At 37.4% G+C, this 14,301-nt stretch overlaps 1 protein-coding gene across 1 annotated transcript in view; it reads left to right on the top strand.

Annotated features, from left to right (window-relative positions):
• The first annotated feature begins 1,868 nt into the window (after positions 1 to 1,868).
• The window catches only part of AKAP11 (A-kinase anchoring protein 11), a 35,712-nt gene continuing 23,279 nt past the window's right edge, over positions 1,869 to 14,301 (top strand). The window contains exons 1-4 of the mRNA XM_059818671.1: positions 1,869 to 1,928; positions 7,767 to 7,883; positions 11,879 to 11,926; positions 13,357 to 13,491. Coding sequence (XP_059674654.1) covers positions 1,869 to 1,928; positions 7,767 to 7,883; positions 11,879 to 11,926; positions 13,357 to 13,491 — 360 coding nt within the window. The remainder of the gene's footprint in view (positions 1,929 to 7,766; positions 7,884 to 11,878; positions 11,927 to 13,356; positions 13,492 to 14,301) is intronic.

The raw sequence follows: 14,301 nt of genomic DNA, 5'->3' as shown, positions 1-14,301 counted from the left end.
CGAGCGGCACAGGGGGACGGGGAATGGGGGTTGCGGTCAGTTCATCACACGTTGTTTCTGCCGCTCCTTCCTCCTCACACTCTTCCCCTGCTCCAGCGTGGGGTCCCTCCCACAGGAGACAGTCCTCCACGAACTTCTCCAACGTGGGTTCTTCCCACGGGTGCAGTTCTTCACGAACTGCTCCAGCATGGGTCCTTTCCACGGGGTGTAGTCCTTCAGGAACAGACTGCTCCAGCGTGGGTCCCCCGTGGGATCGCAAGTCCTGCCAGCAAACCTGCTCCAGCGTGGGCTCCTCTCTCCACGGGTCTACAGGTCCTGCCAGGAGCCTGCTCCAGCGTGGGCTTCCCACAGGATCACAGCCTCCTTCGGGCATCCACCTGCTTTGGCATGGGGTCCTCCATGGGCTGCAGGTGGATGTCTGCTCCACCGTGGACCTCCATGGGCTGCAGGGGCACAGCCTGCCTCACCATGGTCTTCACCAGGGGCTGCAGGGGAATCTCTGCTCCCGCACCTGGAGCCTCTCCTCCCCTCCTTCTTCACTGACCTTGGTGTCTGCAGAGTTGTTTCTCTCCCATATTCTCACTCCTCTCTTCTCTGGCTGCCGTTTCCCGGTTTTTCCCCCCCTTCTTAAATATGTTATCCCAGAGGCGCTACCGCTGTTCCTGATCAGCTCGGCCTTAGCCAGTGGCAGATCCATCTTGGAGCCGGCTGGCATTGGCTCTGTCAGACATAGGGGAAGTTTCTAGCAGCTTCTCACAGAAGCCACCCCTGTAGCCCCCCCTGCTACCAAAGCGCTGCCACAAGAACCCAATACAGAGACTTATACTCTGATGTCCCACTGTTTGGTTTTTTTTATTTTGCAGTCATTTTTACATGCATTTGCTCCTTATCTGGTTTACTTTGGATAGTCTAGGAGTTCTTCCTGGCTAAATTGCGTGACCATGGGAAAAGATGAAGTATTAAAACTTCCACAGAACTTAAAAGCCCAGCACATGCTTTCTGTCTTTATTAGTACCCTATATTTATTGCCTGTTTTGCAGGATGTAGAGATGAGTGAAAGAAACTACGTTATTCTGTTTCTTTTCATTGCAGCTGATTAAACAGGGAAAGTTGAAAATCTTGTTTTGATTTCATTGCTTTTTCTTTTTTTTTTTTGTTCTTCTTGTTAGAATTAGACTTAAGATCAATAAAGGTAGCTGACTTGAGCAGAAACTCTTCTGACCTACTTTGGTTAAATAAGAGTGCTGGTAAATGCATCTTTGGTCCCCTGTGTCTTGCCAGTAGAGACAGGACTGCCCAGAGCAGTGCTAGAGAACAAGATTGTTGATACATGTTAGCCTAAACAGGAGTCACATGTGTTTGTCTGTAGTACTTACAGTTGATAGAATAAATAGGCCAGTTGATTGAGTGGGTAAGTAGTACATTTTCCTCTCGAGATTGTTGAAGGATAGTTCCAGTGCCTTGTATGGTACAGGAATCTGCTGCTAAACTTCACCAGAGTATTAGTGATAGTGAAACAGTATTTAATGTAGTGTTCTTCCCCCCCACCCCAATGCAGCCTTGAAATCTAGTTAAAGAAAAATGTTGGAACTAACTTTAAGGTGTGTGTTTTACATTTCATGCATCGTTTTAAAAATCGTTAAGGCAGTACTTTTTCAAAGGCAACAATCAGTAAGGATGGTGTGCTGTTTAATCTTTCTCAGTTTTAAAATGCTTTTTAATTGTTTTTATTGGTTCTTGTTTTGTCTACTTGCATTTTCAAAATGTATACAAACAAAATGGGGAAACATAAAATAATCAAGTATAAATGTTTTTCATAGGTATTTTTGAGCTGACTTCTTTCATCGAATACTAAGATTGGTAAAATCATGGATATGTACGCCAGGGCTCAGGGCAATCGAATGAAACCAAGAATATCTGTGAAAAAGGTAATTACCTATATTTTAAAAAAATTATTTCAGAGCTTTTTGATCTTTATCACAACAGTCTAATAATGAACCAAGTGAACTGGTCGGTTTGGTTGGGTTTTTTTGGGTGGGTTTTCTTTTCTTTATATGTTTTAATTTTGGTTGTCTAACATTTCGAGGAGGCAAAGAAACTGCCTTTGCTTTATGCTTTGGCATATTTAGCATAGTTGAACTGGGAAACAGAATAATTAAAGGAAGGGATGCACGCTTTGCCTTTTGTCTTTGCCCTTTGTTTTAAGGTGATACAAAATCATGATGTATTTATTTGCTAAAATTTGCCTCGTTCATTGGATTATAAATTTTATTTTGAATACAGTTTTTCAAGTTTGTGTGTAATAAATTAAAATATAAATATGTAGTGTTCATGGAAAACTGTTCTGTGAATTCTGTGTTATGGCTTACTGTAATATCTTTATCTTTAGATCTTGGTTTCTTGAGTGGCTTATCCTTGTGTTTGCATGAACTTCTAGGCAGTGCTAGAAAATATTTCTAGTACTTATGAAAGATACTAGTGGGGTTTTTTTAACAGTATTTATTTATTTATTCTTTTAAATTTTGTCACTTCAGCTTGGAGAACATAAATACTCTTCCTCAAATTTTCTTGCAACTTCCATAAGCATTTACTCAAATGAAAGTTGCAGTTTATCCTGAAGGAACAAATTTATTTATCCAAGCATATTTCTCAAAGTAGTTGAATATAGATGAGTATTTTTCTAGGTCTTTCCTGGTTACTAATAAATTCTTTACTTGGAAGTGTGTGGAATGCTTCAGAGGAGAAACTGAGCAAGGAAGTATTTTGTCACATGAAAATTGCATTATTTTATTCCATAAGCAAATTTTGTTGTTTTAAGGAAACAGTGTCAGTGGTACAGGTCTTGTAGAAACTGCTTGAAGGCAAAGGTAAGCATTATGGGACTCCCAGGCAGGTAATCAGTTGTTCCAGGTCCTGATATGGAATGTTAAGTGCCATACATTAAGCAGTTTGTAATTATGGGTGATATTCTTTCACTGTAAGACACACAGTATAAAAAAATTTATTTTATTGGTTTATGAGAAATCTTCAACTCAAATAGAGTTCTTTAACTACAGTCAAGTAATTTTACATTCTTAACCTGAACATAAACTGGATTTTAGAGGACTTTTTTAGTCTGCCCTTTATTTGTTTTGTTTTTTAAATTGAAGAGAAAAAACAAGTAAACCAACAACCCCTGCTAGGTTTCTAGACCTTTGGGTTGCAGAAACATCTTTCTAATAATGACGGTGATCAGTGATTCCTCACTGATTCTAATGGTTGCCTAAAATATAAGCTCTGTGAACTGCTCCTTTAATTGCCATTGAACATTCTGGACTGTGTGGTTCTAGGGACACAAATTCAACCCTTCTCAGGTGTCTTGCAGAATTCTACTTTTTCATACAGCCAGACTCTGATGTTTTGATCTGTGTCTGCTTCCTCTTGATGTCTCCCTGAGGGACGGCTACTTAGATTATAGTGTGGGACTTTGATTCTTTCTCACAGAGCCAGGCAGTAGGGTGGTCAGAATCGTGCTGTTTCATCTTCTGTTGATTCACAGCTTGCGGTCTGATTGATGTCCTCTTTGTAATACTTTGTAATACTTAACAGGAGTTGTTGCAGTAGTAGCTCTTAAAAGTGAGTGCACGGTTGTGGTATGCACATTTAAAGCCTAAGTTTCCGTTTTTACAAAATCAGTTCAAAATATTCAGTCCATTTAGATCTTACAGCACATGAAATCAAGAAGAGCTGCTTTGTTACTTAAGGACGGAGTAAACATGACTCTCCAGCACTGGACTTGATTTCTGTGCAGATAGTGACATCTTACAGGTTTGTGCGTAGTTTGAAATATTAGAGGGCAGTTGTTCAAAATAGTTCCTGAGACCAATTAGTATAGAATTTCCTCCAGTGTACTGTGAAGGATCCATAGATAATGACTTCTTGATTTGCTGGCCACGAAGGGGACAATGCAAAACTTTGAATTGCTCATTCAAGCTAGAGGTGTGACAAGGGTTTTCATTGTTCAGGTCTGTCTTGCTCTGTGCACATTTCAGGATAGTTGTGTTTTTGCCCTATTCTGACTTAGTAAGTTTGAAATCTGCATTCGCTATAGAGATAGGATTTCTTGCCAGACGTGTGACTTTAGAATTTCTGTGAGAAAAGAGTACACAGGCCTAGCAAGTAGAGCTTTATGTATTGCTTGGTTTATTTTCCCCATATGTAGATGTATATTGGAAGTAGTGGTACTATTTATAAAAACAAGGTGACCTCTTGTCCTTAACTAAACAGAGCTGATCGTGGTTTTCAGTTTTTAATGTAGTTGGGTGTCTGCTAGACTGGGGTTGTGAAAGAACTTGCTTTCATTGTCTGTTGGACAGGAGGATTTCTATGAAATTCAGTCCAGTCCACTGTTGTCACAAGCACAATTTTGGTAAGAATATGAAAAAGTTATTTAAATATAGTCTCACAATTAATGAGGGGAGATTAAAAATCAAAGAAACTCTACTGCTGTTTTTAACTCTCTTCCAACCACAGTGCTGAAATAGCTACGAATCTTATGAATTCCAGGCTGAAGCTATTTACAGGAAATTTATAGCTGTTCATAGATGTCATTATTCTTCAGCTTAAACAGTTTTTTTCTTTTGCTCAGGTTCACCCTCGTGATGTTTTTACAGTTGGTGATCTGTCCTCTGTTAGCCTTGGTTTTTGGAAACTCTGTAAACTGAGGTTTTAGTCTGCTTTTGTATGAAATCCTCTGCATTCCAACGATTATCCTTCATAGTCCTACTTTCTGTACTTGTGAGTTAATCTTTTTACATATGGATTATACTGTATGTGCAGTTACTCAGGATGTCCTTCTTGGTGACTCTGTCAGTTCTTTCACTAAAGGATGCATGCTATGGTTGTGTTTGCTATTTTCAGTACTGTATCATATTGACCGTTCATTGCTATACCATGATCAAGAAGTCAACTCAGGTCTTTTGTTTCCCAGCTTGTGAATTCACATTTCTATTTTAAAGCTTGCTTTTAGTTTTTAAGGTTGTAACTTTGTGCTTCATACAGTTGCATTTTAAAATAGTTTCACGTTGATCAAGTTCTTCTGTATGATATGCTATTCTTCCTCTTAACTGATGACATCTCCTTACTTTGAATTATCACCAGATTTCATCTACATATTTAGATTTTTTTTTCCCCCCGTTAATTTTGTTAATGATGCTGATTCTTGACGTCAGTCTCAAGATAAATTTTGAGAAAGTTGGTTACTGGGTTACTGACCTACATCTACTATATCCTCAAACCCTTTGCTATCTCCATTCGGGCAAATTCTTCTTTTCCAGAAACAGCTTTTTTAGTAAACTCTGTCTTTTTCTGGTTTTGTTAACTCTTCATACAGTTCAGTGTAAATAATCTATGGAAGTCCAGATAGATGAGATCTTTTCTTTATGTATGTATTTTGCCTGTTAATTTTCATATCTTTATTATTTCCATGTTCTGAACTCTCTTATATTCATTTATATGATCTTTAAAACATGCATTACTTCCTTCCTTCTCCTTTTTAAATATGGATATTTTATCTCTTCAGTTATGGAGTGCCACCATCAGTGTGCTACCAGACCTACATGTAGTCTTGTATGCTGGTCCTTCCAGACCTGAAGGAGATTTTTTTTCCAATTGTATCTTTCTTCTTCTCCCACTTCAACTTTGTATTCTCCAAAATCTTGACTTTTCCTTCGCCTCAACTATAATAGCTCTTAATACCATACCCCTGTTCTAGTTATCCATCCTGCCTTTTCTTTCAGGATGTTAAACTAGGGAATAATACTTTCTTATAAGTAAGGTGTATGTAGTAGTTTGTAGTCTTAGAAAAGCTACGTATTAGAGAATAATGATAAGCCCTTCTCAAACTGGATCATTGTTGGTCTGCAGAACATTAGCAGGTCACATTGTACAACTTCTAATTACTATTGTGAGTGCTGTGACTGGTCAAGGCGTTGCAGAAGCTGAAAATGAGACATTTCAACATGCTTGCTTGACTTCACAAATGACTTCTGTATGAGATGAATGGGGGAATTACTGGGGGAGAATCTTTGAGCAATATTGGTATTGCAGCCACCTGTAAATTTGGAAGATCCAGAGAATCAAGATGTAACAAATAAGCATCAAAATATAACAGAGTTATATTACTAAAGTGTGGAGGCAAATGAATAACTAAATTATGTGTGCAGGTAAATATAACAATAATCAACATATAACAAACTTATATTACTAAAGTGTGGAGGTAAATTGCAACTAAACTTGTGAGGACAAAGGAATAGACGAAAGTGGAAAGTAGGTGAATGCTTCATTAATTTATTTCAAATGACCCAATAACTGCCTAAAATGCATTTTAAAGTAGTTCAGCTGTTACTTTTCCATAAAAGTGACTGTTTTGACTGCTTTAATGTCACTTGGCCTTGGCTGTCAGGGAGGTAGTCTGGGCCTTGTTTGCTAACATTCTGAAATACATTTTGGTAATTTCAAGGATCCTGAAGTGAAGTTTCTGTTTTGTTTTTGTGTATTCATTCTAGAAATGCTTTCCTAATTTTGTATCACCATGAGCACAAGCATGGTGACAATGGCCATGCTATAATAATTTGGCTTCCCATGTAATAGTACTTGATACCACTTTTTCTACAGGGGGGGAAAAAAAATCTTTCCTGAGGTTTAACTGTAACACGTAAGATCACTTTTTACCATAAAGGGATTGTTTTTGCTGTGGGAGTATCAGAAAAGCAAAACATTCTGTGACTAAATTTGGCTGTATAGCACTTCTACTATTGTTTAAGAACTACGCAAATTTGAAATAACTTGTCATAAGTTGGACACACTGATTTCTCACTTCATTTTTAACAGGGCAGTCATGTAGAGAATAAATAACTGGATAAACAGTTTGTAACCACATCATGATCTTATTTTTCTTCTTAACCTTACCATTTGCTAGAGCAGATGACAGTTTTAAAAGAAAAAATAAAAAAAAAGCTTGCTGTCTTCCTAAAAAAAGTGAGATGTTGACTTTTTTTACAAGCTGAGTGAACCGGTTTTTGTTGTTGTTCTGTCGCCTTGTTTTATTTGACTTCAGATACCAGTGAAGATAATTCTTTTGTTCTGCTGCACTTTGTTACACTGGGAGAAAGTCTTAGATTCTTAAGCCTTTTTTAGCCATCTGTGGGTGCTTGCATGTCAGCATAAGTGTAAATATAAGAAATGTTACAAGAAGTATTTACATGGGATTAAGTTACAGTTGTTTCATATTCTTCAAGGAATGGGAAAGGAGAATGTGTATGGATTTTCTTCAGGTTTTTTTTGCTTGTTTTCTTCCCCTCTGACTTTTGAAGCCACCTCCGTTACTTTTCTTGGCTAAATTTGCTTTTCATCCTTTTAAAGGAAAAGCTGATGGAAAAGTTCCGTACACAGGCTGTGATGCAAGGAACAGATGGGGCTTGGATTTCTTGAAGATCTGTTTCTTTTTTCCAAGTCTGCATGTTCTCACCTCTTTTTATTATTTTTTTTTAACAGAGAATGGTCAACTTCTTTTGGAATAAAAGTATTGCTTGAAGAAAACAACTTACCTGTTTCAGTTCCATGCCCTGAAGTAAATTTAAACTTCAAACCTGGTGATTTATATACAAATTAATTTGAAATAGTACTTAGAGTAGGGAGACCTGTGGGGGCCAGGGAATAGATGGATGGACCCTGTATCCAAAACTGAAAATGCATTCTTTTTCTTACATTTTTTCATTGTTTTTCAGAGTTTTGGTGAAGGTGTACTGCACTCTATGAAGTCACTGCTACACAGCAGAAAAGAGTTATGCAGTGTCTCAGCAGAGGAATGTCTACATCGGGAAGAACAAGATAATTTTATTGAGGTTTGGCATAATGACCATTTTTATATATATACATTTTGTGGTTATGATAGAAAACGATTTATCTTGAAGCAGTATGGGAAGTTGCAGGATAGTAAACGTGAACAATGCTGCAAGTTACTGGCTGTAAAATCTGTACCCCCTATTGTCATTGCTGAAGTCAGTCACTGTAGTCTTGAAAAGAGCTGTGACACTTCAAGATGACATTTCTCTGCTTTGTAGGATTTGTGAAACTAAAAAACCAAAATGTGTAGATAGATGATTTTGTAAGAATTGTGTGACTGGGTGTACCGCATTTGTGAGGACTCCTGTGATTGAGATTGTATGGATGGTATCCTAACGAAGTAGCAGAACAGTTTGATCCAGGCCTGAAAAGAAAAGTTAAAGTGATTGCTCTTGTCTGCGCTGTGCTCAGCACTAAAAGCTGAAGCCTCAACATTGCAGATCTAGACTTCTTTTACACTAATACAGATGGGCCAAAAGCTGGACAAGGTCTGGAGAGATGAGAAATAGACCTGACAGAATACAGGACTGTCTAGGTAAATCTCAATCTGTGAGGACGAATGACTATAGCTGTTTGAGTTACAAGACTAACAGCAGCTTCTCCAAAGGGAAAACAAAAAAGTAAGAAGCAATGTGTACCATGTATCTCATATTAAGTGTTTTAGAAGACTACTAAGTGGTAGCTGATAGTCCTGACAAGGAGCCTAGAGAAGGAGAGGGTGACCTGAACTGGTCAGGCACAGTTGCTGAGATAGGAGAAAATGAAACAAAAAAAGACTCAGGAAGTCATTAGAGAAGACTGATAACGCGATAAGGAGTAGCGGGAGGAAGGGAAGAGGCAGACTGTGTGACCAGCAGAGATGAGTTAGGATTGCCTGGATAACACCAGTGTTTCTGGGACTGGCTGGCTGGTGAGGTTGTGACTGTACAGAACATTTGGGGAGTATGCAAGAAGCTGAATTTGTGGAAGATGAAGAGTTCTGACAGATTAGAGGTAAAGACAGGACAAGAGGAAATGGCCTCAAGTTGTGCCAGGGGAGGTTCATGCTGGATATTAGGAAAAATTTCTTTACTGACACAGTGGTGAAACACTGGAATAAGCTTCCCAGGGAAGTGGTGGAGTCACCCTCACTGGAGGTGTTCAAGGAACATGTGGACGTGGCATTGTGGGACATGGTTTAGTGGGCATGGTGGTGTTAGTTGATGGTTGGACTTGATGATCTTACAGGTCTTTTCCAACCTTAGTGATTCTGTGAAGAGTAGTTAAGCAGTGGAGGAGTGGGCAAAAGCTTGTCTGTATCTGTTCAGACAGACCGTGCTCTAGAATGTACGAAACCCCTCAAACATTGCCCCTCCTCCCCTGCCCCGTTTTTTTTTTTTCTTGTAGCTAATACCTGGCAAGTAGTTGGCAACATGTTTTATATGCCTGTAATGATGGTCCCTATGGAGAAAGATAGCTGACTATATTTAGGTACCTTATTAGCTCAAGCAATTAAGAGCCCTCTGGTTGAAATGTAAGAGGGTCAATATCCTACCACGGTACAGGTAGTTTTTTCTTATGAAAATATAGGGAAAGACACCTATATGCAGGATAGCATTAAAAGAACATTATTAGGACTGCACAGATAATTACTCAGACTTAGGAAAACCAGAATTTAGGTTTCCTGAACCATTTTAATTCACTTCCTCTGTACCCATGGATTATGATAACCTTCAAATACAGTGTCTCAAACACTATTTTTAGTTTAAAGAAAAGGCTTGTGTTACCAACTGTTGGCCGTTCTATCGCCCTGGCCTACTCCACAACAACTTTTGAACTGATGTACTAATTTTGTACTGATGTACTAGTTTGAGGTCTTAAAAGGACATTATTTTTCTGTGAAAACTGGAGTTTGGGCACAATAAAGAAATCCAAATTAGTGTTGTTATTGAGGCAAAAGTAAGCAGACTTGGCAGTAGTGTGGTCTCTGACAGCAGTCTGCGGGCCCATCAGTGTAGGGATGGACTGGTTGGCCTTCATCTGTGTGAAGCTGTAACTTCTACATAGTGCCCTATCTTCCACAATGAATTATCCTGTGGGAGAAGAAAAGGGTCGGAGTTGTTATTCTGAGGAAGAGGAAAGTGCATGTAAGAAGGCAAAAAAGCATATACACCCATAAAAAGAAAAACAGCCAAAACCAAAACCAAACCCTAAAGCCTCCCAAAATGTTCTTCAGAGAGTTTTTTTCCAAGCTCTTTAAATTGTTTGCTGTTTTGCCTCTCCTGTGGAGGAATTCAGTTTGTCTTGTAGGTACGGTACAGATAAAAAGATGTAGAAGTTGAAAGGTGTCTTGTAGATATTGTACTGATAAAAGATTAGGAGCTGAAGAAAAGATGTACGAGTTGAAGGATATGTTGCTCAAACAGGATTGTTTCATAGTGAATATGGTGCTGGAGACCTGTAATTTTTCTGGAGCTATTTGGAATGCTACTGCAAAGCATCGTTTCATTTATGATTTTGTCATAATTGAAATAAGTATAAGTGGATATAAACAGGAAGATCTTTTCTGGGGGCACAGTAGCTTTCCAGCATGAGACCCCCCCAGAATTTTTAATGGTTTTAATATAATTTCAGTTTAAAAGAAAGTTTGGGGTTTTTTCTTGGTTGTGTAGTGAAATAACATATTCAAAACTCAAATACAGTTCAAAAGAGAATTGTTTTTCAGTGATTTCTTTTCCTGTCTCTGTCCCTTTCCAAGATTCTGTGTATGCACAAGCATGTAGCTGAATCAGTTAATAATCAGTGTTTATAAACATAGCGATGTTCTTTGCTGTTTTTAAACTTGAGAACCAACTGACTACCTTACAGTAACAGGGAGTAGCTGCTAAAAATTTAGGACGAGCTGTGACTTGAATGCATAGAATTCAGTCTATTGCATAGTGCTCTGAAGTAATTGAATCCAAGTTATATCAAACTTAAGTCCAAGCATCAGTGGAAGTATTTAATCATTTAATCTTTGTGCTTTATTCAATATCTACAAAATGGAAGCAAAATTTCTTTTCTTATAACCTTGTTTTGAAAATAAATGCTTTGGGATTTTTTTTTGGAGCATGCAGATACCCTATTGATTTGTCATTAGGGAAATACTAAATGAGATCTGAGGAAATCTGAATTTTGAAACAAAGTTTGAGTAGTGGATGTAAAATAGATCATGATCTGACACTGAAGAATGAAGGTAAGACAAAAGACTGACTCTCTTTGTTCTGTTCATGTTGAATGATACAAGACATCTGTAGACAGAAGTGAGGGACTATATGTGATAAAATATCTCCCCTGTCCTTAAGCACAAAAACCTGAGATAAAGCTGACATTTCTGACATATTCTACGTTCCTGAGCCTGACGAGACCTTTTTTGAGGTTGAATATTTTAATTCTTTTGCTTTAGTGGTTTGTCTACTTTGATATTGCATGCAAACGTGTGGTTTAAGTAATCTGTTGTGTTTTGGCCTCAGGCTAATCACTTTACATGGTAAATTGTATAATGTGTTGACATTATGCTCTCTTCAGTATATCCAAATGCATCACTGTTAGTTAGCGTGGACATATTTCAGACTGGAACTGTTTTATATGTGTCCAGCTTGAAGCAAGGACAGATGAGTACTGATCTTAGCAAAATCATGTTTATTTTAGCAGATGTAATGAGACTTATATGTGTTGCTCAATGTATACCAGCTAACAGGCTACTAGAAAAATTTCTGTGTAGTGGGTTTTAAATGTTGTATATGCTTTTTAGTTTGATCTGACCTTTCACGTGTCAAAGAGCATAGCAGTGCTCTTCTTTAGGTAAGACTATGTGCTACTGTTTGAGCAAGCTATGCTACCCTAAGGTATGGTTTTCATGGCAGTAGAATGAAGCTTTATGGTAAAACTTGCTGAACTTTTAACTCTTATATATCTGCAGAAAGCAGAAAAGTTCTTTTCTGTACTTCAATATGTCCATGTATTTATTTTACAGATTACATTTATAGGTTTTGCTGAAGAGATGGGTACTGCTCATTTGCAGGTACAGTATATATATTGGAAAATAATATTCTTCAGCACTGGTGATTTCTTCTAAGTAGTACATAATTTTTTAGATGGAGGAATTTTTGGTGTTCGAGAAATGAAGTGTGTGTACCTTGAGCATTTAAGAACCTAAGTTTTAAATATCATTGAAAAGTTGAAAAATAATTTTTTTAATGTGATCATTAGTATTTCATATGTATTTAAAATATTACCTGGGCCAGTCTGTGAATTGGAATGGTCTGGAATAAATTGGGAGGGGGGGATTTGTTGTGTGTGTGTGTGTTTTTTGGGGGTGAGTGGGGTGTTTTGTGTTTTTGTTAAAAACCCGTGTGTATGAGTATTTTGGTTTGTAACCTTCTCCTTAGTAGAGTTGTGCTTATTCATATGATGCAATTGTCATCTGCAAAGCTAAAACTTTACTGAGTTGACTGCTAGCTGTCAATTGCTGGTGGGGGACCAGGAGTCAGTATTATGGTTACGCCTTAAGATATTATTCTGGAGAGTTAGGTGAGGAAACATTATTTTAAAAGGGGAAGTGTAGCAAACTAGTGGGGTTGTGCCATGCCGTTTTAAGAAGTCAAGGATTTAATCTTCCCATGCAATTTTCATATTAGTATAACCCATAAAATACATGTTTACAGTGCAGCTCCACACTTCCACTCAGTCTAGATCTTGGTAGATAGAGATTGCTGTAATAGTTTTCTGATGTTTAAAAACGAAAACCAGAAACTCTCAGTCCATTTTAGTTCAAAGTTGTATCAATGTTGCTAATCAATCAACTGATAATAGTGCTAGACATTCTTTCAAGTATGAGTAAGAACTATTTGATTGTCTAGAGTTAAATGAAATTTAGCGAAAATTGGGCTGAATAGGTTTATGGAGATTTTCTTTGTACCATATGGATCAGTAGTGTTTAGATTGTTTTAAAAAAATCATAAATCTTTCATAGGCCTTTTCTATATTAGGTAACTCTAAAAGTTATCCAAGATCATGCTTAAAGAAGTGCCTTGTCCCAGTTTTTGTAGTAGTGGGCTAAAGCACACTAAGAGCATTGAGAACCATTATTCCTGAGTTTAGTCTTCTCTTTGTAGTTGCTTACCTTATAGGATGTGCAGCTGCTATTCAGTGCTTACAAGATTCTCCTTTGTGACTTTTAAGCCTCTTCTGGCCCCTGAGAAACAGTGGAATTTCTTCTTTTGGTAGAACAATGAGCTGGAGATGAGTGTGAATTAAAGCTTGTTTACATGAGCTTTACACCACAGTTCGAGACAGTAAGTGGGGGATGGGGCAAGAAATAGGGAGAAAAGAGAAGCTTTACCGAATTTAGCAGCTGTTACTATTTAGGGAGGATATGAGATCAAAATCATTATCACTTACATCTTATTTTTTTCACTTTGTATTCTCAATGTGTTTGTATATTTAAATCAGGAGTTGGCAGCTGTTTCTGTAGAGCTCCCAGATGTTTTGAAATCACTTCAGTTATGCAAACTGAAAGAAAATGAGGTTGTATTTCTAAAAGATGTAAAGAAAACCTTGGCAAAACCTTATGTCATGAAACATCAGGTAAACATTTTGTGTCTTCTTGCATGTCTTTAATTAGAGAAGCATTATACTTGGCCTCATGAAGAGTTTAATATCACACCTTGTCTTGCTTGTGTTTTTGGGCCATCTTAGCCACAGTAGTATTAATGTTGTTATATTTCTGTGGTTTCTTTAAAATGAATGTTAGAAAATCTCAAAATAAACTTGGTGCTTTCAAATGCTGTATTATTAACAGAAAATATTTAACAAATGTTTAATTATGGTGCTGATCCCATGCTTCTGCTAGGCTATAGTCCCTTTCACTGCCAATTTGGAAAGAAGACGAGCTTGTCAAGTTACCTATCTCTGCTCTGCTCAGATATAGCTTTCATCCTCTGCAGAATTTTCTTCTTGAAACAGAGGTGCCAAAAATTATGTCAATGTCAGGTGTTCATAATACTCAGTGGGCTCTTTTCTTATTAAAAAGTTATTTACAATTGCAAACATTGTTAATTTTATAATAGCCATTATTTTTATTTCCAATATTATGTTGTTAATATTTCCAATTATAAATGTTAAAGCAAACTTCTTAAAGCCATACTGACTAATCATGCATGTTAAATCTAGTGATGTTGCATATAAGGGAAAAAATACCTTAAAGAAACAAGTAACCTATAAAATGAAGTACTATTCAGCATAAACATACTTTGAAATACTGTCTCCCTCTACAGGTTTTTAACATGCATTCTTTAATAGATTCTTGAGTACATATTATCAGGGTTGTATTACGCAACAGTTTTTTTGTTTGTTTTATTGCAATGATTTATTCAGAATGCAGAAGTTATGAAAATG

Source organism: Gavia stellata, chromosome 1, assembly GCF_030936135.1.
Source record: "Gavia stellata isolate bGavSte3 chromosome 1, bGavSte3.hap2, whole genome shotgun sequence".
Taxonomy (NCBI): domain Eukaryota; kingdom Metazoa; phylum Chordata; class Aves; order Gaviiformes; family Gaviidae; genus Gavia; species Gavia stellata.
The sequence above is the reverse complement of the archived record's forward strand: the minus strand, read 5'-3'. Positions and strand labels throughout refer to the sequence as shown.